Source organism: Electrophorus electricus, unplaced genomic scaffold (genome assembly GCF_041902795.1).
Source record: "Electrophorus electricus isolate QZ-2024a unplaced genomic scaffold, ASM4190279v1 Scaffold176, whole genome shotgun sequence".
Taxonomy (NCBI): Eukaryota; Metazoa; Chordata; class Actinopteri; order Gymnotiformes; family Gymnotidae; genus Electrophorus; species Electrophorus electricus.
Window position 1 is genome coordinate 15,001 of NW_027658457.1, and position 25,109 is coordinate 40,109.

A 25,109-nucleotide genomic window follows, 5' to 3' on the forward strand; every position below is an offset into this window, starting at 1 on the left:
TGATAGACTACATCAAATGGTTAACATTATACTATTTTTGGAAGAAACAGAGGTGTTACAATGAAAATGAAACGCACCAGGAACTGTGCTACCCCACTGCTTCCATTCCATTCCAGAATTTCATGGCTTAAAGTTCCCGAGCTAATGTTCGCAGCTAACCTGAAAGGAACAGTAGAACAGGCTGGAGCAGGATGGTGTGGAACCTGCTCTGAAGCACTCAGTGTAATTATATTGATTGTGGCTCAGGTTAAGTTGCAGTTGTGTTAATTATAATACTTGCAAACAAAAAGCTAAGACAGACATATTTCAAATGCAAGTCTATACAAGTACTGAAGTTTTACAGTTATAACTGTACTACGGTAACCTCAACTTCTCATCCATGCACACTCAGATTGCATTCCAGTAAACACGACACGATGTAATCAAAGATCACAGGTACCGAAAGTGAAAAATGACTTACATACAGTCTCCACAGAAAAGGATATAATCATTTTAATGCTAGAGCCAGTTGGATGGAGGTTAGATGAACTCTGAATTGCACCAAGTATATCTATCCATATTTCCCAGAATTGTGTGTGTCTTCAGGGCATGCGTGCAGGCATATATGTGCATGTGTGTGTATGTGTTTGTGAGAGAGAGAGAGCCTTGTTGCTACACCAAATATTTCATAATATGTTTACCTCATATACTTAGATATTGTGAAATGCTGACAATTATTGAACATCAATAGGACACACACACAAACACACCTTTCATTTTACTGCTTTTAACAGCATATATGAGCATTAACAATCACCTCTATTGTGTATGCACAATTGGAAGTACCAACAACCTCTTATGACCTTGCAAAACTGTGTTTGTGTTTTACCTTGAAACAGGAAAGAGATTTTCACATGGAGACATGTTGTAATGACCTTTGACCTAATCAAATGACACCAGACAGAGAATTTGAAGTCAGGATGTTAAGATGATTTTTAAATTATTTTGAATGTCAGAGTAACAGGTAGGACGCTTCTGAGCAGACAGGGTGCAGTGGCATGGAACAAGCCCAGTAAAGGTCATTAAATATTGGGTGAGCCTTATGACTGTCTGACTTTTCCAAATAATGAATAATTTGTCAGATAAATCATTTTTGTGCCAAAACAAATTGTATGGCAGATAAAGGATTTAGTGTTTTTTTTGTTTTTATACGAAATTTAGAACAACTTAGCATGATGCAGTGGATTGTGAGTTTCAGGCATAATTTTAAACATTGCTCACAAAGGTCTCCAAACAAGTTTGTAGAGACAAATGTATGTGTATTCCTAGAGACAAAATGGCCTTTTCCAGTGTATTTTGTTTGGAAGATAAGTAGAACTTACTTTGTAAACCACCATGGAAGAACATGCAAAAGGAATCTGCTCTGGTTTAGCAGTTGATCTGTTAAGTCCAGTTAACCCTCAGATGGTACAAGGGGCACACAGGTTGAGCTATGACGTCATTAGGCTTGTGAGGTATACAGTCTGGTTACGGCAAGCGCTGTGAAGCTGAACACCAGCAGGTCACAGGGCCCTGAGACTGGCCCCATTAAACCCCTTGAAAGGTCTGGGTCACTAAGGGCCGATTCTTTATTCGTAAATAATATGAATCATGTATGCAATTCCTCTACTCACTATCATTCAGAAAAGAACAAAACAAACATGAAATGGAGCTAAACATTAATACAATAAAAAGTTAAAGGATTTTTGCATGTGTTTTCAAAGCTTAGTTATATCTTGTGAGCAGGAAAAATGAGAAGCTCAGAGGAATTTATCATAGGATCATAGGACCTTTTTTTTTTTTTTTTTTGAGCAAATAAACAATTTCAATCCTGGTAAAGAGCTAAAAGCATGATTGTCTTGGGTGGGGGGCTAAGACTTCTGCATGGTACTGCATACTGCCATACATATAGAAAAATACGTGTTTAAAAATGATCAGCAAACTGAAAAGTATAATGCGGAATATGGAAAGCCCAAAGCATTTGTCATTGGAATCCCAACGAAGGGCAATTGGCCAAGGAAGATGATCAAGTAGCTTCTGCATGGCTCAGTCCTGAAGCCTCAGTACTAGCAGAGGCGCATAGGCTAATGAGCCAACAATGAATGAAGAAGAAACTCGAAAAACATTTCTCTGACCCCATTGTCTCCTCACTTTCCCATTTTCAGGCTTTTAAATACTTCTTAAAACCACATGAGCACACATACAAACACACACACACACACACACACACACACACACACACACACACACACACACACACACACATTTGGGAACAGTGCAGCTCATCTTTCTTTGTCTTGACAGAAGCTTCTAGACCTTCTTCTGTCCTCTCAATCAGATTTACAGTAATCATTAACCACTAAGCCACCTGCCCTTAAGATGCGTGAGTGTGTGTGATGTCCATTACTCAACAAAGCAATGGTTTGAGACTGAGAATATCAGGATTATTATTACTGGAATCTCAGAAGCACTGTGATACATTCACACATATACAAAAAAAAAATAAAAAAAATTATTGTATAGGATAAATAGCATATTTAATGGTTTTGTATGATTGATGTGTGTTTCATGCACATTCATTTGTTTTTAAACACTCCAGAAGTAAAATTGTAAATCTATAGCACTTGGAAATATGAAATTAAAATATTTCACCCAGTTCCATAAATTTAACATTACACTTATGCACACAAATCTAGCTATCATTGTCTTAAGTGTTTGTTGACTTGTCTGTACAGTGACTCTATTCTTCATGAGGGACAAAACTAGTATTGATTTGCATGCTTGAATGGTCTCATGCGAATAATTTTATTTCCTGCTAACATTTTGGTTTCTCAGTCTTGGAGTATTCTTGGAGTGTTAAGTCTGTTCTCTGCTCCGACACATTTGACTCAGGTTCAGGGTTTGATGATTAGCCAATGATCTTATCCATGTTAGGGGAAAAAAAAACGAATTTGCCTCAGTAGTTCAGGATTGAGATTAGGACTGCCCTGAGTTTATGCAGTAGATAATTAGGGTTTGGATTTTTGTATTCAAAGGAGCCAAAGTGGCCAAAGTTTTATATTACAATAGGCTACACTGAGAAACCCATAGGAGATCCGGAAAGTGTTAATCAGTTTTTAGTCGAGATCTTAATTACCTCCAAATATATTCAAAATCTAAAAGTATTCAGGTCTAAATTACTTAAATTAAGTCTATGAAAAATACGCCTTTGACTTCTGTGATATGTCCTATATTTAGCTAATCCTTAACTGAAAATACGGGATGTCTTTCACGTGTAGAAGCCTCACTGAATCGCCACTTTTCAGCATTTTTAACTTCATTCTGGCTCTGCAACGAATGGTTCCTCACGGTGAACTTGAAACGCGGCACTCGCGCTTCAAACCCTCGAGAACCGACTGTACCACTGAAGCGGAATAGAGGGGGGGAGAGGCTTTCCCTTCTCTCTCAGTTAGTCCCGCCTCGGGGCTGCTCGGCGCAACTTTATGGGGATATAAAATGAACGCGCTCCAAAGCAGAATGACGTTGTGCAACGGTTCCTCTCCCTTGGCGGACGTTTGCCGTCGCGTGACACGCTGACTAACTTGACGCCATAAGTTTCCCACACGATCGCTGCGTGTGTGCGTGCCTTAAGCGTGTGACTCCCGAGCTCTGGCGTTCTGTCCACCGCTGCTTCGCCTCATCTGCCGGTAGCGTGAGCCGCCGAGGGCGCAGCCATGGCCGGAGACGGCACAGACCCGCGCGCGCTGCAATACGAGCAGACTTTGGTGAGTTTTCGAAGTTGCACGGCAACTTGCGACGGCGCGCTTGTGCGGTTGCCCTTTTCTCAAGGCAAAGAACGAGTGGAGAAGGTGTCGATATTTGTTCACGTGCCAGGCTACGGGTACAGTAGTTACAGTACGCAGTCCGTGCTTTGCCTTGTCGTTTCAGATGTGACGGCTTTTGCTGCGATTTCCCCCTGCAGATCCTGCAATCTGGTCGCTGCTTTAATTAGTCTTCCGGCGCGTTCGTTTTTGTAGTAGCTCGCGTACGTGTGTGGCTGTTTAGTATCGCCGCAAAAGTGACTTGGAAGTGACACTATTGTGAAGACCCAGTGTTGCTTTCTTACTTACTCACCTTGTTTGTTTCTCTTTCGCACTCCACGTTTTTGCTTAATGCGTTCTTCTGTGGTGATCTGTTCCCTCCAGTGATGTTTCATTCTCGCACTTTGACACTGCTGTACAAAAGACAGACGTATAGCAAAACTGTTTTGAGGGCGAAGCCAGTTTGGTACTCTGAGTGAAAATCACGGTAGATTTGTAGTCACATTTCAAGTCTTTTCATGTTCAACTTGTTGGGGTGTAATTGTTACGCATCGTGCGGGGCAGAGAGTGGAGTTTAACTGTACACGCGAGAAAGAGGCGTCACTCAGCAAGTGTCCATCTAAACCTTCTCCAAACTCTTCAGTTAGCCAAACTATGTTTTTCTCTCTGTCTTTCTTGTTTAACATATTATGTCCCGTATCTAACTCCATTTTGTGTGAGTTTACAGATCAGTATATGCCTGGATAATGCTGCTTTCTGTGCCATGTGTAAGTGGGAGAGAGTGCACACAGTGGAGCACTAGTGTGTGATGCTGATGGAGAGATGGACTGACACACTCCCAAGTGTGTGTGTGTGTGTGTGCGCGCTTGTGCTTGTGCTTGTGCTTTTGTGCTTGTTTTGTCAGAGATGACTGGCCTTCGTTCTGGAATGTGTGTTCTCTGTAGCTCAAGCAACTATGGCACCAACTGTCCCCTGCCACACACACGCGCACACACATCAGCTGAAAGACAAAGGCAGAGTATGCGCGTGTGTGTGTGTGTGTGTGTGTGTGTGTGTGTGTGTTTGTTTGGCCAGCTGAGAATGACTGACTGAAAGAAAGCACAGTTCTCTAGGACCCTTTCTGCCAGTGTTGTGCTCAGAGCACTGGAGCCTCCTACAGATTCACTCATGGTGCTGATAACTGTTTGCTGGTTGTTGAGATCAGCAGCAGGGCACTACTGTGTTGTAAAATGTGGTCTAGTTGTAAAGAAAGAGCATGTGTGCTGCGCCCACACATCACTTCATCTCGTCTAGGAGATGGCATTATCTTCATCTCTACCTGGTCTTAATCATCTTTCCTTTTCACCTCTTCTGTGGTGGTTTTTTTTTTTTTTTTTTTTTTTTTTTTTGTGTGTGTGTATCAAAGTAGGAAGGTAGTTAAAGACAGGTACAGTGGTGTGTGTTGGTGTGGGAGTGTCAGTCAGACTGCTCAGTCTTCTCATCTTTACCTGCTTCTCATTGTTCTTTCTTTGTGAAAAGTCCAGGCAATAAGTAATCTTTATTTGGTGTGCGTGCGTGCGTGCGTGCATGCTCCTCAGGTCGTCCAGGTGAGATTGTCTTCCCTGCACTCTGACAGTGTGTCTGTCTCCCTCAGACCTGCACTGTGTTTACATACACACCAATACCCTCACAGTAATGAGCAACATTGTAGATTACTGGGATAGGGCTCCTGTGTTGTGGCTCTGTGTCCAGCGTCATTCAGCTGTGAGAGACGTGGTAGAGCCTCAGTCACACAGCACACCTGTTTATGTTCAACCCGCTGCTCCCATAACAGAGTGTCACACAGATGAAGGCATGCTCAGCATACAGCCATTCAGAGGTGAGGCAGAGCTTGGTGGTGAGATAACGGTCCAATATTTGAAACCTTTTCATCCATCAATACAATTTAAATGTTAAGTCTTTATTGGCCTGACTATCATATTGCATTGCCAAAGAATTTAGATAAACAGAAATAACATGTACACAAACAGTAAGGTACGTAAACACAGATGAAGAACAGAACTGTAAACATCATTCTCTCTCAACCTCGCAACAGTGGGATGAGACAAAGTGCTATCTCTAACCTGCTTGTTTGTGCATGTGAATGAGTGGGAAGAATGGAGTGGTAATGAAGGTATGAAAAAACTATTGCCTTGTTTTACCTCTGTGTTATTTGTGATTTGATGGTACGTCCACAAAATACTCTTGATCCAAAAGCCTACACGCACTCGCTTGACCTTACCCTTTGGCTAGACTGGCAGCCATGCCTTCAGTGGTGTGGTGAGGTTTGGTTCTTTGGGCAACTAATAAGAAGGATGGAACACGGAAGTACATAAGCACATGAGGAGCACAAACAAACCACAAAACGTGTGCATGTGTCTCTCTTTCTTCTCTCTGTGTCTTCAGATTCATATTCAAGCGGCCATATTGGAATGAATTGTACTTTTATATTAAAATGGTGGCGATAATGTTGATTGATCTTTCTCTCATTTTTTGTCATCTTTGTTAATCACCATTTGACTAATCCACCTATGAGTGAAACACACAGCAGGTAAATGGCTGAATTGGCCGTCTATGTATACCTTTTTTTTTTTTTTTTGCCATGTAGTGTTTATGCTAATGCCATTTTGGCAAACTGCACTTGAAGTTTAAAATTTCGGTGTATCGGCAGTGAGGGCCTATGTGACTAAGAATAAAAGAATGTCCATTAATCCAGAGCCAAAGAATCAGTTGCATCATGAGCAGTCCAACAATGACCTGTTTATTTTGTGTAAATTCATTTTATCTTAATAGTTAGCATTAGTTATCAACCTGTTTAATTATTTCTTAGCAAGTCTTGAACTGTTATCTGTGTTTGCAGAACAGTTCCTGCGACTTGTCAGGTGATCAGGAGACCGTATTGGGTGTTTGGGAGTGGAATATTTAGTTTTGCCTTGACCGCCTCTGTCACTCATTGCAAACCAAGTGCACGTCTGGCAAAGTGAACGTCACTGGCATGACGGGTTCATGTCTCTGCTCTCCCCCATTACGGAGCCAATGTTGGACAACCCTGCCCACCCGCTGAAGGTGTTGTGCGTTGATGAACTGTGCAGTGGCAGGTTACTGCTATACCTGTGCTGAACCACCAGATTCATCTGCTCAGCTAAATACTAGGTTCTTCATGTGATGGAGGAGTGTAAACAAAGAATCTTTTAAAATAATTAATAAATAATTTAAAAGAAAAATAATTCTGCTTAATTTGTAAAGCACTTTTTTAACAAAGTTTACACAGTGGTTTACAGAAAGACAGGGGCACAGGTCTAACCTTATAGTAAATGTTGTAAACATGGACCTGGACATCCTGTTTTTAGTTTTGGTGTCATCTGTAGATAGAAGTGTTTTTTTTATATATATATATATATATATATATATATATAAAGTGTGTGCGTGCGCACATGCGCGCGAAGCTTTCTCGTGGAAATTCAGCTCTTGTTTGGAGCCGGCCGAGCCTCAGTGGTAAAGACGATCGATGAGGATGATGTGCTTTTGAAATGCCACCTGTTCCTACTACCCAACAATTCACAGCTGCGTTTTGCAGAAGTTCTGAGTGCAGAGTGTTGTCATTTTCTTGAACTGAAGTGGAGCTCATACGTTTATGGGTATGTCTGGAAGATTTCACCCATCATTTAGAAGGGCGGGGTTTTTTTTTCTGCGAATGAACAGTTCAAAGGTAAAGCTTTCTTCTGAGAAATGGTTACAGTTCAGGCTGTTAAGATGATGGGTCGATGAAGCCATGCACATTTAAATCAGCACGCCTGCTGACTCGTGACGTGGGTGTGTGGGGGGTGTAGGTGTGGAGCCCAGGGCAGGAGATGAGGGCCCCTCTATACAAGGCCTAAATGACTTGGACTATAAGTCTTTCTTTATGCGTTTACTTAATTTTAAATTTATGGTTGTAGCCGGTGTAGAGAACTCAACGGCTTGTCGTAGAGCAGTGATATTTTGGCACCAGGTAACAGTAGTTCACCTGTCTCGAGTTTTAGATTTTTCTGTGTTGTGTAGTTTCCTGGCCAAACTGTTTGTTTATTTGTCAGAATTGTCATTTTACTTGAGCCAAATAACACAAAATGGTTGATTCAGTGGCTTTTGTATCTATCCATATCACCCTCTGCTTGCTTTTCTTTCTGTCTGTCTTTCAAGGTGACTTTTTCTTGTTGACACTGAGGTCCCATTACTTTCCAATAGTCTTTCCACCACACCAGAAAACATCCCGTTAGCAATCTTGGTCGCTATGTGTTCTGCGTGCGGGTGTGGAGCATTCCATCTGCACCAGCTAAATCGGGTTGACATGTTAAACACTGCTGTATCAAATTCAACTGTTCTGATATCATGGGGACATTAAACTGTGTTTTGTGTGGGTTTACACAAATATCTGAGCAGGTTAAATGGGTCTCGTTCGTGCATGCTCTCTTGCTCTCTTGCTTGCTTGCTTGCTTGCTTGCTTGCTTGCTTGCTCTATTTCAATTTAATAGTTCAAAAAAAGTTTCTTCAAATGAAGAAGCAAAGCAAAAATATATATATTTACTGGTGTCCATATGAGCATGGCTTACCTGAGGAGTGGGTGTGAAAGCTTGATGCTGTCTCCAGGCAGAGCCTTGCTGCCAAATCCTTTGCGGTGAGAGTTGCTGTGGGCACTTCTCTTAAGATGTTCAGTTGAGTTTTGCCAAAATTTGCAACAAAGTGTTTTTTTTTATTTTTTATTATTTTATTTTTTTTATATATATTGTTGCTATGACTTTTTTGTATTTTTTTTTTTTTCCCCAGTGAAGAAGGTTCACCTCAGAAAGTAGACACAGCGCCTTGGTGTGCCTAAAATAGTGAACTTGTCTGACATCCTCCTCCCCCCAGCGCAAGCAGAAGACGAGTAAGAGGGGATCATGTCTTTTGATCTTGTGTCTCAAAGCAGGTCTTCTTAAACTGTACTTTGTGCAGGTTGGTTGGTTTGTTTTTGTTTCACATTTCAACAACAGAACAGTCTACACAGTAAACAACTGTGCTACTGTTTCCATTTGACAACCAGGTCTTTAACCCAGCACCCATGCAATGCACATCTATGAAAATGTGCGCACACACTCAAAGTTTATGCCTTCACCCTGCACATGTACACAACACCTGTGTGGTTCTATTTGTACTTCTATAAATGTAACAAATAAAATGTACAAATGTCTTGCCTGTGATTTGTTCTCTGATTAGCATGGGTGTCCCTTGCTGTCTTCTGTGTGCTGGTTAGCATTGAGGCTACTAGCACTGGGAAGCAGGAGATTGGAGCAAGTCGTCCATATCACAATTTAACCTCCCCTTCTCAATCCTTGTTTTTGTATTTTATTTAATATCTGATGCTGGTATTTGGATCTGGATTTCTAGACAAGTGGCTACTAAAATGTAATCTGACACATTTTAAACTCATAATAATGATTTAAAACCAACCCTTTTTACAGTGCACCTTTTACATTGCTGTAACTTCATAGATTAATCACTCAGGATCGTTGATGGTGAGCCAGGTATTTCAGTCAGTTCAAGAGTCTTGCTGGACCTCCCTAGATACATTACAGGAAACCTGCTCCATTTTCATCTCACCGCGTGGTACTATGGTTTTAAACCTGGCGGTGTTTTTTGATGTAGCAATTTTGTAATTGATGCTATTTAAATGTGTAGTTAAGTTACACCATTTGGGTAAATTACTTTGTGTTTCTTAAGCAAACAATGCATCAGTTATGAAGGTTCTGAAGAGTAATATTTTGGTGGAGATGAAATGGATGTCACTTGACACGCTTCTGGTCATATGATGCTGTGGCCCTGGATCCATTATCTCATCTCTCTACAAATCTCCATTTATTTACTCATGCATTGGGGGGGTGTATTCAGATACAACATTTACACAGAACACCCTCCCTAAGAGACAACACACTAAAGCAAATGCATAGAGTACCTGTTTGTGTAGAATGTGGACAACCAACATTGGGTTGGTGCGTGTGAGTGTGTCCGATTATGTGGTGAGTAAACTTTCCTGTTCTGGAAGGGGTCCAGTGTCGATCCATCCATTTGCAGATGCTAAAGCTGTCTGAGTTGCCGTGGATACTCCTTTTTATGTTCAAGTCCCTTGGAAAAGGGGGTACTGTTAAAAATTGGATGGCCTCCCCTCTCTCTCTCTCGCGCTCTCTCTCTCTCTTGTGTTCGCTCTTGCATTTTCTCCTCCATTCTCTCGGTTTGCTCAATCCTTCTGTTCGTCGACAACTACCTTGCTCAGAGATGGGTGCAGTGCACAAGTAACGGGTGGAAATTGCACTCCTTGCTTCTTTCTGTTAATTGAGGCTCTCATTTTCTGGAACGAGCCTACAGGACTGGTAGGCAGTGGACTGACACAGATCTCTCTTTCTGTGCTACTTGCACACATTCACAGGCAAGTCTGTTATTGGAGGGACTCTGCACATTTTTGCAAAGACCCAGAATCTTGCAAACACCTCGGCTTGCATAACAGTGCTATTAAGCTGACAGATGCTAAATAAATTTATTTAGCTGGTACAGCAGATAAAGAGGTTCTTTTTGGTAAGCTGTGTCATACATTATCAGTATTTTACCTACACATACCAAAAAAAAAAGAAGCTTACCTGCAAAGTCAGTTGTCATATACGATGTCGCCCCACAAATTGTCATAATGCATCCTAATGTCACCAAAAATCTGTCAGTGACAGTTGATATCAAAGTTGACAAACTTTTGCTTGTTGGAATAAGCATTTATAAATCTTTATGTACGTTTGTCATGAAGGGCTTATGTAGCTGTCATGTAGCTTTCTAAACAATGCCCTTCAGTAAAATGTTACCATTTAGTTTTGAGGGACTGAGTTGCATGAATGAGAATCAGAAAACTGGCCCTCCCTTTGATGTTTTGATGAGGGTCGAACAAACAACCTTAGGTGTGTAGATGTTGCATGGTTTCCCTTGGGTCATGTATGAAAGCCCATCATGGTGATCTCAATCCTTTTGAATTTGAACATGGACAGATGAGTGCATTCAGAGAGAGAGAGCAAGAGAGAGAGAGAATCATTAATGTCTAGAATACCTCACATTTTGGAAAGTGATCATGTCTGCAGCCATATAAAGAGACATTGTTACACCAGACATTTCTGTGACTTTATTTGGCATTTAATATTCTATTGTTTTCCCCAAATATTTCAAATTCAAAATAAAACTAAATGTAAAGCAGGAAGAGTGTGATGCTAGCAACACCAAGTTCATGGGTTCAGGGAGTACATACACATTTGTCAGGGTGACAGTACAAGTCTCTGTAATACTGTAAATACTGTAAATGTCAACAGTATGTATCTAGCAGTATTTCTGTCCTTTAGCCACAGGTCAGGTTCAGACAGGTGACCTAGTGCACGCAAAGGAGTCCTCATGCTCAGTTTCAGTGAAGTCTTGGCATAAACTCTCTGTGCCTTTTATGCTTTGTTCTGCTTGTTTCATTGCCTTGGTGTAAGAGACAGTCTCAAATTCACTAAATAATTTGGATTGAACTGGGTATCATTACAGCTGTTTTGCTGTGTGTGTTTGTGTGCATGCATGCACACACGTACTGATTTGATGTTTGCGTGCGGGAAGCTACACACTTTACTGTCTGAGACATGATATTCAGCTTGCTTCTCTCCTTTTCTTTCTCTTTCACATACACTCCTCCTCTCTTTCTCACTTTCACCCCCCACCTTTCTCACTTGCTGACTCTGAGAAAGTGTATGTGTGTGCACAGCATGTTGTGAACTGTAGGACCTGGGGGTATTTATATTGCATTATTTTACACATGCTATGTATTACTGTACTTGTAAGGTCTTACATAAAGGCACACACATGTGAGGACTTATTAAACCTCATATAATAATCACAGTAACCTCATAACAGTTTCTGTTTTTGACATTTTTGGACATTTGTACAAAATTCTACAAACCCACAGCAAATGCTTTTGTACATTCATGCACGTGTTACACTCTTTGAAATAAGGATGATGCCTGTGATCACCACCGCTGCTGTGTTTGACTGAACTGTAGCATAACCTGGGGTAAAAGCATTTAAAGCAGGGCTAATCTGCATCTCCCTGTGGCAGCATTGTCTGGATCTGAGCCAGCTGCAGCAGGACCCAGAGAGCAGTCCAGACTGCAGAAGAACCCAGAGAGCAGGCTCCATCGTTGGAGAACACAGAACTGACCCGAGCAGCTGCTGATTTATTGGAATATAAAATGAGCCCAAGCCAGTAGTAATATCTGCCCTGTACAAAACACATGCCATCTATAAAGTGTTGTTTTGTCAATAATACACATTCACACAAAACATTTATTGGGTTCAAAGGTGAAAAGCTTTGGCCTCTGATAAAATCAAGGCTGAATTGTACAGTCCTGATTATGTAATATTAATTGCTTGCATGTGCGTGCGCGGGTATTTTATTGATCCCTTCTTGCTAAACTCGGTGGTCTCTGAGTGTACTCTGCATCTCTTTTCCTTCACAAATGCACATCATAATGTTATTCAGTCAGTACAAGTGAGCAACACATTCTTTACTGTAGTACTTTACTAGTTTACCATGGCTGGCTTTCATTTTTTTTTTTTCCTCTCTTTTGTGTGCTTTCGTGGAGGGGGTTAAAGTTCATTAAAGCCAGTGTGTTGTTGCTCAAGAGGTGTGTTTGTGTGTTTGTGTGTGTGTGTGTGTGTGTGTGTGTGTGTGTGTGTGTGTGTGTGTGTGTGTGTGTGTGTAAAAGAAGCATAGATTTCGGTGGGATCACAATGTATCTGCAGTTGGCCAACACTCAGAAAAGGTTGTCAGCATTCCACATCAGCACAACATGGATTTACTCCTACTGCCTCCCTAACAGATTTCCTTGTCTTTGTGTATGTGAGTGCCTTTGTGAGGGTTTCAGCAAGAGAGAGTTTTGATCATCCATCTCTTGGCAGTCTCAGCTACTGTGCTAAGCATTTTCAAGCTTGATTTCTTGGTTAGCAGACTCTATTGTTGCCAGACCTATTTGGAGACAGGAAAATCAGTTGCCTGTAACAATGATACCATTTATGCTGACCTCAAGGGCTGAAGAAACAAAGACGCTGCTATCTTACGTTTGTCTTTGAACTTCTGGTTTGGCGTCGACGGCCGAGCTGCGTGGCGTGAGAGATGGCCGTAAGCTTTAGTGAAAAGTTGATCACTGAATCCACACCGTGAACATGAGTAGCCTGACGATCATTTGGGGACTGCCACAGCAGCTGGAGGAAAGAAAGCCGTGAAGGTAGTTTAACTGGGACAGCGACAGTGTTGCTAATGTGTGGTCATAGGTGTTAGGCTAAGTGGGGTTCCCTTCCGTCTTCACCTGTGGACACTTTACCCTAAACAAGCATATTCCAGTGGAATGCTATTGTAACTTTTCTTCTGAGCAGGCTTCTGAAGCCTTCAGATGGTCAGAAAAGCACTTTGGATGGCGGAGTGGGAAGGCATCTTGGAACATGTATTTTCTTTCTCTCTCTCACTCTGTCTCTTCGGCCCAAAGTCCAAAGACCTCCTACTGTTCAGAAACACCATAAATATTCGTTTTGGGACAGTTGACAGAGGCACACAGGGACTTTAGCTCCATTTTCTGATTCTGATAACCAGGAATACACTTTATCCTTTGCTGAGGTTGATGAAGATGAGCATGTAAACCACCTCTTCTTCCCCTTATGACTTGCCACAGTGGCTTCACCCTGTGTGAAGGTGGAAGCTTACATTACTGCTGGTGAAGGATGCAACAGGAAAGAAGTACTGCAGTGTGTGTGTGTGTGTGTGTGTGTGTGTGTGTGTGTGTGTGTGTGTGTGTGTGTGTGTGTGTGTGTGTGTGTGTGTGTGTGTGTGTGTGTGTGTGTGTGTGTGTGTGTGTGTGTGTGTGTGTGTGTGTGTGTGTGTGTGTGTGTGGAGCCTCACTGATTTTGGCCTTGGGAGCATGTGAGTGAGTACGAGAGGGAAATGGTGTGGTCATGCTGTTGACATCTGTGAGCGTCCTACTGAGTGAGCCTCTCTCTTTCTCTTTCTCTCTCTCTCTGTCTCTCTGTGTGTGTGTGGCCTTGTAAAGATGACAGGTTTCTCTTCCATAAAGAATGTTCTGTAGGCTGCCTGTCACAAGTGACCATCTGTGTATTTTTATTTACATTAAAAATAGAATCATAACAGCAATGTGTCTCATTTGTGGAACTTTCAGTATGAAAATGTTACACTACTTGAATATATTTTGTTTTAAAACTTACTCAAGGTCAAGTTTATTGGGATTATGCTTGAGGATTTCAAAACAACTGAAGATAAAGACACTAGAGCTACTCTGTGAATGGTTGCCAAATATGGCTTTAAGTCCTTGCTGCACATTGAATAGTGACCTGTGGGATGTGTTGGAATAACAGTGGGTGTGGCGTGTTGCCAGGTATATTGTAACTCCCTTATGCTTTGTTGTGAGTAGCATGATATTATATTAAATTGTAGTGAAGTATTCGGTTTCCACAATGGAATGTTTACTGCAAAGTAAAGTGCTTGCACAGCTGAGCTCTGTCTGAAATGTCCTGTTCCTCTGGAAGCTTTCTGTACTTCACTACAATTTTGAATAGCTCTACATCCCTAAAAAATGTGTATTTTATATAAATATTCACAGAGAGGTGTGAAAAAAGTGTTTGCTCCCTTCCTGATGTCTTACTTTTTTGCATGTTTGTCACACTTAAATGTTTCAGATCATCAAACAAGTTTAAATATTAGACAAAGATAACACAAGTAAACACAAAATGCAGTTTTTAAATGAAGGTTTTTATTATTAAGGGGGAAAAAATCCAAACCTACATTGGCCCTGTGTGGAAAAAGTGATTGCCCCCCTGTTGAAACATTAAATTAACTGTGGTTTCTCACATCTTTGGAAAGCTGAGTTCAATTTCTTTAGCCACAGCCAAGCCTGATTACTGCCACACCTGTTCTCAATCAAGAAATCACTTAAATAGGGCTTGCCTGACAAAGTGAAGTAGCCCAAAAGATCCTCAAAATCTAGACATCATGCTGCAAACCAAAGAAATTCAGAAACAAATGAGTTACAAAGTAATTGAGCTCCATCACTCTCGAAAAGGTTATAAAGCCATTTCTAAAGCTTTGGGACTCCAGCGAACCACAGTGAGGGCCATTATCCACAAATGGTGAAAACATGGAACAGTGGTGAACCTTCGCAGGAGTGGCTGGCTGACCAAAATTACCCCAAGAGCACAGCGACAACTCATCCAAGAGGTCACAAAAGACGCACAACAATATCCAAAGAACTGCAGGCCTCTCTTGTCTCAGTTAAGGTCAGTGTTCATGACTCCACCATAAGAAAGAGACTGGGCAAAAATGGCCTGCGTGGCAGAGTTCCAAGACGAAAACCACTGCTCAGCAAAAAACATAAAGGCTCCTCTCAGTTTTTCCAGAAATCATCTTGATGATCCCCAAGACTTTCGGAAAATACTCTGTGGACTGTTGAGACAAAGGTTGAACTTTTTGGAAGGTGTATGTCCCATTACATCTGGTGTAAAAGTAACACAGCATTTCAGAAAAAGAACATACTACCAGCAACATATTTTACTGCTGGTATGGTGATGGTCTTGGGCTGTTTTGCTGCTTCAGGACCTGGAAGACTTGCTGTGGTAAATGGAACCATGAATTCTGCTGTCTACCAAAAGATCCTGAAGGAGAATGTCCGACCATCTGTTTTTGACCTCAAGCTGAAGCGCACTTGGGTTCTGCAGCAGGACAATGATCCAAAACACACCAGCAAGTCCACCTCTGAATGGCTTAAGAAAACCAAAATGAAGTCTTTGGAGTGGCCTAGTCAAAGTCTTGACCTGAATTCGATTAAGATGCTGTGGCATGACCTTAAAAAGGCGGTTCATGCTCGAAAACCCTCCAATGTGGCTGAATTACAACAATTCTGCAAAGATGAGTGGGCCAAAATTCCTCCACAGTGCAGTAAAATACTCATTGCTAGTTATCGCAAATGCTTGATTGCAGTTGTTGCTGCTAAGGGTGGCCCAACCGCTTATTAGTTTTAGGGGGCAATCACTTTTTCACACAGGGCCATGTAGGTTTGGATTTTTTTCCCCCTTAATAATAAAACATTCATTTAAAAACTGCATTTTCTGTTTACTTGTGTTATCTTTGTCTAATATTTAAATTTGTTTGATGATCTGAAACATTTAAGTGTGACAAACATGCAAAAAAGTAAGATATCAGGAAGGGGGCAAACACTTTTTTTTGGTGTGTGTGTGTGTGGGGTAATGATCTCTGATGTTCAATAAAAGGAAAATGAAGTAAAATATCCTGAGTCGGCATGCATCACGTTTCGTTGCAGAAATTTCTGTGATTGAAAAGAAGCGTTTTCTAGTTTAAAGATTCTTTTAAAACAGGCAGTTATTTTTCAGTTGTTCGTGCCTCTGAATACGTGTGGGAACCTATGTTGGTTAATCTGTGTCGACACGCTGAAGTGTACACAGTTAATCTGTTAATGCAGGATGGAGTCATTCAGAGAGGTACTGGGGGTGATTTACTGGGATTACAGATTTTCACCACATTCCTGGAAATGTGCAACTCCACAGCTCCTCTGGCTTCGTAAGATTACTGAAACGCCCATTTGTAGAACGTCTGTGGGAGAGTGTGGCCTGGGTCACGGTTGCCTCTCCAGGAGTGCTTCTGCCTCTCCACTGCTGGCCTGCTCCAGCCCATGCCAGGCAGTTCTGCATTTGCTCCATGCAGTTCGCTATTTACCAGCACACGAGCAACCGGGCTCGACTGGCGTGCGAGACTGCATTTCTGTGCCCGTGTCTGGTCCGAAGTCTAAGAAATCTGCCCTCAGGCAGGCACTCATCACACACATGTGACTTTTCAAACTGTTGCAGGTGTTTTCGGGGACCATGGCTTTAACTCTGTCAAGCCAGGGAGATCATTTCCCATAACATCACTACACAGAAATGAGTAGGAAGCACAGAGGTTCTGTCCAAGAGGCGTTTTCAGTGTTAAAGCAGAGGTTTCGTCCTTTTGTTTCTCTAATCTGTTTCACCTCTCCCTCATTGTCTTCATGCATGCACATGCATGCTGTGGTGAGTCCCTGGGAATGATCATGTATTGCCTTTAGCTTTTTAAAAAATTCCATTAGAGAAACTGATCTGCCCCCCAGGTTGGCATCCACAACCTACACCTTCTCCCCCTCACTCACACATTCACTTGCTCTCTTTGTGGTGGTTCCATTCTCATCTCTGGATAACCAGGTTTGAAATACTTGCTCTTGACAGACAATTGTGTACACGCATGCAGGCACATGAGTGTACACACAGACACTGTGCTGTCTGAAATGTTCTCACGATATTTTGCATGTGTGCACGCACACTTTTTTTTTACTATTGTCACAGCTGTTATTTTACAGTCTGTTCTCTACCATTCACCCCAGGGAAGGTGGTACACACACACGCACACACTCACAAAAAGTGTGTACACAGATACAGAGTCACCTTAGTCATAATTATGCAAGAAGCCCACAAAAGATTTTGTCGAACATTACAGAGTGGTTGTAGTTTCTGTGCACAGTCTGGTAAATGTGTTCAGGAATAAAGATGTGTGAGCATGCGTGTGTGGTTTTTGTTTTTAATGCCCCTTCTCTGTTTGTTTATTTTATACTTCTATATGTGAATCTCCCTTCTGTCTCCGTGGTCTGCTCTCCTGCTCCCTCTGTTGCGGGTACTTTTCCGTCCCCCCTCTTTTCTTCAGTTATTTATGGCCTTTCAGTGAAATGCATTTGTTTCCATCTTGCCCAAATGTAATTGGGGGTGGGGGTGGTGTTTTAAGCTAATGGTTAAGCTATTTAAAGGCTGATATGGTTCTTGAGGATATGTATTTGAGAGAGACTACAAAGCACTTCTGTAAGTTGCTTTGGATATGAGTGTCTGCCAAATACTGGAAGTGTAAATGTAAATAGTTGTGGCTCTTTGTGATGAGTTATTAGCACCCTGGATTTCGGTGTATCAGTATCTTATCTGTGTCTCCCCATTCCCAGTCCACTTGAGAACTTTATTAACATGGGAAAGCCAAAATCTCTGTATCTGTTCTCTTTCCCTTTTCTTCTCTCTTGCAGTCGTCGGTTGCAATATTGCGTGAACATGGCACAGTTTAGAGAAGTCAGATGTTAAATACAACCACATTTTCACAAATTGGCAAAACAACAAAGGTTAGCGTTGACAGATCATGTCTCGTCTTGTGTTCAGATCCCTCTTAAAATAATGTGAATACCTGACGAGACATGTCTGCTAATCGTTTTCACCTTTTGAGGGATTTTGTTTACTTTGATTTTGCAGTCAAAGTAATTACTGGATTCTCTGTGAGGGACATCGCCTTTGCGTATCGTGTGAGTGCTACTCTGCCACCTCTGGTCATTTGTGGCATTGCACATCCCTCATGGTACTGCACCCCAGCCGACAGGAAACGTGGTTGGCGCTCTATACAGTAGGCTAATTCATCTCACACTGTGAGAGGAATTTGAATTTCAGTACCAGTAGGAAGAGAAGAGCAGGCCAGGGAAGAGAAGACAGGGAGTGACCAGCAGGAGGAATGATGCCTTCATCAAGAGAACCATTGTTCCTCTCTGTCTCTCTCTCTCCCTCTTTTTCCAATCCCACACTGTTGCGTTCTTTGCCTTAACATTGCTTTCCCCTTATTTTTTCCCTGCTCTTTCCTTTTGCATTCGGAGTCAGTCTGTCCGCACTTGTCTGTCTTACTCCCTTTCCTCGCCGTTGTTCTGTCGTTCCATAAGGGCCTCAGTTGGCATGGCAAGCCAACCGAAAGGCCAAAACGTTTCCTCTCTCGTCTTTCTTTCTTCACTGTTGCTTACATTACGTCCCGTGTTCACTATTTAACATTTGCTTTACTGGTGTAAGCCTTTTTAGGTTTTTTTTTTTTCTTTTTGTCTTGTCCTGTTTTGTGCGAAACTGATGTGGCGGTAACTGTGATTTGTGTGTGTGCATATGTTGTTAATTGCCAGGCAGGAGTCCCTGACCAATCAGGCAATCAGAGTCCAGTCAAAGCTGGGCAGCTGAATGCTTGGTCTACGTTTTGCCTGGTTTGTTTTAGTATTGCATGGGCTGATTATGCTTTTTGTTTTTTGTTTTTTTTTGGTGTGTGTGTGTGTACACAAGTGCATGCAAGCCCACACACACATGCTCCATCCTTCTACCCTGCTGACTCTGTTTTAGCACTGCTCTCTCTACCCAGCTGACTAGCTCCACCCCTCTACCCCTCCACCCAACAACCCCCTGCATAGTGTTGATACTGTAGCAGACATCTTGCAAGTGAGCATTCTACAAAATCCCTGTTTTTATCACAGCATAAGTTATGATGTTTCTCGCCTGCCAGACAGCTCCTAAGCGGGGAGAGTCCAGGTGAGCTCCTCTGAGACTCGTGAAGCCCAGCGCTGCATCTTTTGTAGCTGCCGCCCATGCTGCAACACGAGGCAGCTGAAGAGGAAAGCGCTAACTCCCAAGTCCACAAGCATAAGCACACAGACGCCCGTAATTGGCTAGAGTTGCTCTGATTGACAGGGGACAGAGTTATACCATCCCTTTGATGGCTGTGACCTCATTGAGGCTCGAACCAGAGAACCCAAAATGGTGGTCTCGTGGAAGACGAGCATCAAGACCATTTTGTCCTGGCTCCCAGAAGGTAGAATGAACTTCCACTTGCTGTCCGGCCAGCAGAATGTAGACCCATCTATTTGTGGATTATTTAAATGACCACTGACCGTGCGCCAATATTGGCTAGCTGAAACTCTAGTACTTATTGTAAGATTATTTATTACACTGATTACACTCTAGTACTTATTGTCTATTGTACTTGCCATTGTTTAAGATATGTATTTTGTGCTTCTAGGCATCAGCGGTGATCCCTGTATTTCTACAGTATTCTAGTTCATTGTATATTGGACTCTAACCTACTCTACTGGCTAGGATGTATTCTAGGAGGAAAAGACGAAGCACTTGTAAGTCGCTCTGGATAAGAGCGTCTGCTAAATACCGTAGGAGGAACGTTACACATCTCAGATTTCTATAGTTGCATGTCCTGAGCACTCTTGGATGCTTTTTAAGAATATCTTGAAGTTTTTGGTAGTCATTGGATCTTAACACATGTAAGTTTTGGTTAAAATAATGGAGTGTAGACCCAGGCTATGCTCCAGTAACTGTGTGTGGTGAAGGTGAGACATTAAGGTGAGACAAGGTGCTGATATCCAACATCCCTAAGGAGTTGATCTAGAACATGGCACTTCTTGGTAGTTTTACACAACCGAACTGAAACTTAGCCCCGTACATCACAGGCATCGCATTGAAAGAAGCACCACGTGTGTTTTTTGACTGTGCTGCAATGCCAGAGCAGATTTTGGCTGTCAGGTAATGAGCCCTATTAACCTGTTACAGAGACAGAGAGTGGTGAAGCTGACCGCATGTGTACGTGGACATGCATATGACCCTTGCTTACCATTGAACTCAGCTGAGAACTGAAGTTGAGTATCTTCATGCCTGTGGACAACTTTTGATTGTTTGTCTTTTAATGTCATAGTGGAAGCAATCCATCTCACACACACACATTCCATTATTTCATTCATCTAGCAACAGTTATTTCAGTCAGGCGCACACAGTTTAGTGCCTATACAAAGCATAATCCAAAAGTTTTCAACTCGACATGCCTTACACCACTGGGTTTGCTGGTTTCGTGGTGCTTTGGAAATTCTTATGTCCATCGTCAGGTCTAGTCCATGTAGAAATTGTTTACCCCAGTTGTTTGTGTTTCTGTAACTTTTAAGTGGTTTGAATGTATGAAATACCAAGAGCCACTCACATCCTCCATTTTTCTTTCACTATTCATTTTTCTGTTCTCTCTCTCTCTCTCTCTCTCTCTCTCTCTACACAAAAGATGATTTACACTGAATGAATTGGATCCTTGCCCGTCACCTGTCTGAAGTTCTTTTTGTGGGGCGCAGCTAGTTAATTAACCTCTGCTAATAAGCAGGGCCTTAGAACTCAGACTCGGGCAAGCTCTCACAGTAGTCTAAGGTCTAACTGGGTTTTTCTGGTTCCAGACATTGTTAATCAACCTGGAGTGATCTCACACTGAATCTCTGTGTGATTTTCTGTCTAACCAGGTTTCTAATGCTGCTGTCCATGTGCACTGAACAAACGCATACACGCATGCGCGCAGTTTTATTTTACATAGGCCATTACGCATACACTCGCAAAATAGCTCCCACCTACTTCACTGCCCTGTATCACAATCACAGTTTTTATTTGAGGTTTATTATACCAGATTTGTTTGAGGCTTATATGACCATGTGGGATGGCAGTGAAATCCATCTTGGGAACTAAGAGACTGGAGGAGCTTCCAGATCATCATGTGGTGGTTGGAGGGCATCTCTTGCTATCTCTCTCAGGTAAGCCACTGAGTCCCAGTGGCTGCCTAGCCAGCTGCCTCTCCCATGCAAGTGGAGCCTGCATCTTGTTTGAGTGTGGTGTGCTACCCTCTCTGTTGTTGTACTGAACAGAGTGTTTGGGTATGAGATGCCTCCAACACCCAGGACAGATCACGTTGCTCACACACGGTTCTACCTGATTGGTCATGTTTTGTCAACAGCTGGTTTTTTAGAATGAGTCCTATTCTTAACCTTGGAGTTTAGTGGGGGGGGGGGGGGCGGGGGTCCACATTTCTGAGTGTGCGTTGAATGGCAATGGTGAGCTAATATCATATTTTGACTTTTTGACCTTTGCATCCTTAACCATGCTTGGATCATTACAGCTAGAAAAACACCAGCTCTCTGAGTCAGCAGAAAAGCACACACTAAACACCCCCCCCCCCCACCACACACACGCACACAAACACACACTCCGTTGTCTGTTTTCATAACCTAATCATGTAGATAAATGGCCATTGCCTGCAGGAAATGGGAGTTGTCTGTGGAAAACTTTTTTCTTTTTCCTCTCTCTCTGTGTGTGTGTGTGTGTGTGTGTGTGTGTGTGTGTGTGTGTGTGTGTGTGTGTGTGTGTGTGTGTGTGTGTGTGTGTGTGTGTGTGTGTGTGTGTGTGTGTGTGTGTGTGTGTGTGTGTGTGTGTGTGTGTGTGTGTGTGTGTGTGTGTGTGTGTGTGTGTGTGTGTGGCGTGCCCGCGTATGCAGGGATTATGGTGTGTTGTCAATCAAACTTTTCTTCAGATGTGTACATTAGCACACACACCCCAATTAATGAAACGTTGTGTGTTTGGGTGGAACCCTTTCTGTTTTGTAGATCTTCGACTGCTGCACCAAGTAACAGTGTGTAGAAAAAAAAAAAATTGTGTGTCTTTGGAGGGATGTGGCTGTGATGATGGGAAGTCATAAAAATTTTGATGTCCTGTTACCTTTTTTAAAGGAGCTTTTATCTCTGAAACAAAAGGGGTAGAAGATGGCTGAGTTTCCTGAGGTTAGGGTTAGGGTATACAAATCCGTGAAATATCCCAGAAAGACTGTACATCTGGGGCGTGTGCATGTTTGTGCGTGTGTGAAACCCAGCTCTCTTTTTGTCAGAGATGTATGGCTAGCATCCCCATAAACTGTGTGCGTCAACAAAAGATGAAGGGTGCTTGTGTGGGAGTGTATCTGCAAATAAGTGCCCGTCTCTGCCCTCCTGGAAGATGTGTGGCTGCAGGACCTGGTGAGTGTGAGTGCGACTGAGTGTGATTCCTCTCTTTTAGATGTATGGCTACTATACAAAGGACCTGGGCATGTTTGTGTGTGTGTTTGTGTGTGTGCGTAACCTCTCTCTCTCTCTCTCTCTCTCTCCGTGTTATAGATGTATGGCCGCTACACGCAAGACCTGGGCGTGTTTGCTAAAGAGGAGGCAGCCCGTCTGCGGGAGGAGGCGGCATTCCGGCGGCTGGTGACAGAGCGCAGTCGCTCATTTGACCTCCTGGAGTATGACAAGAGTCGCTGTGCCAAATGCAGAAGTGAGTCATTCTGCACCAGAAACAGCTGAGCTGCATTACCTCATGGCAGGGGGTTGGGGTTTTTTGGGGGTGTGTGTGTGTGTCCATGTGCTTCAGCATAGGGGCCCGAACCATGGGCCTCATTCCAGTTCAGAGTTGCTCACTATACATAGGAGGAAACTGCAGCAGCAGGGTTACTGCCACCTGTTCGTCGGTGATGCCAATTCAAACACCTACCACGTTGTTACTGGTATGCCTGTAAAAACCGCGGGTCCGATCCCAGGCAGACTCCAGGCCATGCCTGTATCTGACACCTGATCCAGCCAGCCAAATATTTGGAAAGGCTCTGGTTCGCAGGGCCAGGTGTGTTTTACGTGGGGTCAGAGGAGGGCAGGTGTCTGGGAGCAGGGATCGGCCCCACGGTTGAGCACTTGTTCTGCACTTTTTAAGACGTATATCCCAACCCCTTGTCTACTTGCACAGTATTTCTCATCAAATGTCCAGGCTGTGGTATAAACCAGTATGGTCTTACTGGCCTTTCTCCATGTTCAGCTGTACTTGGTGTTAAGTAATCTCGCTTGCTTGATCCAGATGTCTTGGGAGCTGGAACAGAGCTAAAACGTGGACCGGCTGGGCTGCCTAAGGACTGGTGTTTGAAAACAGCTGGCCCGAACGGTTGTGTTAAAGTGTAACCCAGCACCTTGCTGTGTGTGTGTGTGTGAGAGAGAGATAGAGAAAGTGCCAGTCATGTTACACATCAATGACTTCCTGTCTGTCCCAATGGCCCAGTGTGTTTATAAGAACACTACTTGCCTTTTGGTATAAACAGCTTCTGAGTTTGTGCTTGGGAGTGTGTCTACTCTCACCTAAATTGGACTGTCCTTTGTTATTACGTTAGCTAGACATGAAGCCAGCTCTATGAATAGCCCAATTAAAACCAAATGATTTGTCAGTTAAACATTTACAACCTTCAGGTACATATTGCTAACAGCTATTATTTTAATTGAAATCAACTGATTTTTTTGCATGGTGTACACATATTTGAATCAATGAACATTTACTGTTATCTGTAATCAAAATACATAGTACTACTGCCGATGCAAATACAGCTACCTCTACCTGAATGTAGAAAGTTGAGTGTTTTACAGGGGTTCCATATAACCGAATATAACCACTCAAGTTTTAGTTTTTTAAAAATAAAAGCTGTTTTATCTGTGTAGAGTGCCCTCTTCTGGTCAGGGAATACAGGAGCCATTACACTGGGGGTGGGGGGGTTGTGTTTTGAATTTGTAAGTGTTGTTTCAATTTTTTTTTTTTTTTTTATATATGGGCATGCTGTGTTTTGAATTTCATGGAATTTAATAGAATTGAGCAGAATTTGACTGAAATGAAACAGACTTCACTTCTTTGTCCTCCCCTCTGTCCCCTCATCTCCTGTTTGGCTTGTGAATCGTATATAGTCATAAATGAGATGCATATGCCTCTCAAAAAAACTGTCAAAACCTGTAGTGCCAAAGTACCGCCCGAAGGGGGCAGAGTTGCACTTTAGAAAAGCTGTGTTGGGGCGGGAGGGAGAGGGAGAGAGATGCTAACACGGGCTGAATTGTCATCTGTGACTAGGTTGTGGTATGGACGTGGGTGTTTCATGGCTGCTGAGTGCCCACAGAGATTTCACACAGAGAGCCTGACAGTGACCCACAGAGATTTCACACAGAGGTCCAAGGTTATCATTCTCTTAAAATAAAATCTTTCTTGTCTGAGGCCCATCAGAGCTCTAAAGACTCTGTGGGGGTGTGTGCAGGCACACGTTGTGTAACAGATTCCATTAAGAGTTCAACCTCGGGATCAGCCACGAACAGTTAAGAGGTACAAGTGTCATGCTTGCTCACTCTCTCTCACTCACACACACACACACACACACACACACCTCAAACAGGGAGAAGTGCAATTTTGCTTGTGGAAATGTCAAGTTCTTCCTGCATTTTGTCCTCTTTCATGCAGCAATAGTTGGTAGTAGATATTAACATTTCAACCTGAATTCTTTTAACTGCCATTATTTATAAGTCCATACATTTCAGCATGTTGGAATACACTTCAGCATTCTCACTTGTACACCCATCCTTGTAACAGGTGTGTTTGTTTGCAGGAGCTCTGTGCTGCCACAGGTCTCCATGGTTACATGTTACTGAAAATGGAGGTGTGTGTGTGTGTGTGTGTGTGTGTGTGTGTGTGTGTCTCTCT

The 25,109-nt window shown here is 42.6% G+C and overlaps 1 protein-coding gene across 4 annotated transcripts in view; it reads left to right on the forward strand.

Annotated features, from left to right (window-relative positions):
* The first annotated feature begins 3,500 nt into the window (after positions 1 to 3,500).
* LOC145655113 (chloride channel protein 2-like) overlaps positions 3,501 to 25,109 on the forward strand; it is a 64,751-nt gene continuing 43,142 nt past the window's right edge. For 3 of the 4 annotated variants that reach the window (XM_081708890.1, XM_081708892.1, XM_081708891.1), the window contains exons 1-2: positions 3,501 to 3,782; positions 22,736 to 22,889. In XM_081708890.1, the coding sequence (XP_081565016.1) occupies positions 3,732 to 3,782; positions 22,736 to 22,889 (205 nt within the window). In that variant the 5' untranslated portion in view covers positions 3,501 to 3,731. The remainder of the gene's footprint in view (positions 3,783 to 22,735; positions 22,890 to 25,109) is intronic. The other variant, XM_081708893.1, reaches the window with a different exon arrangement.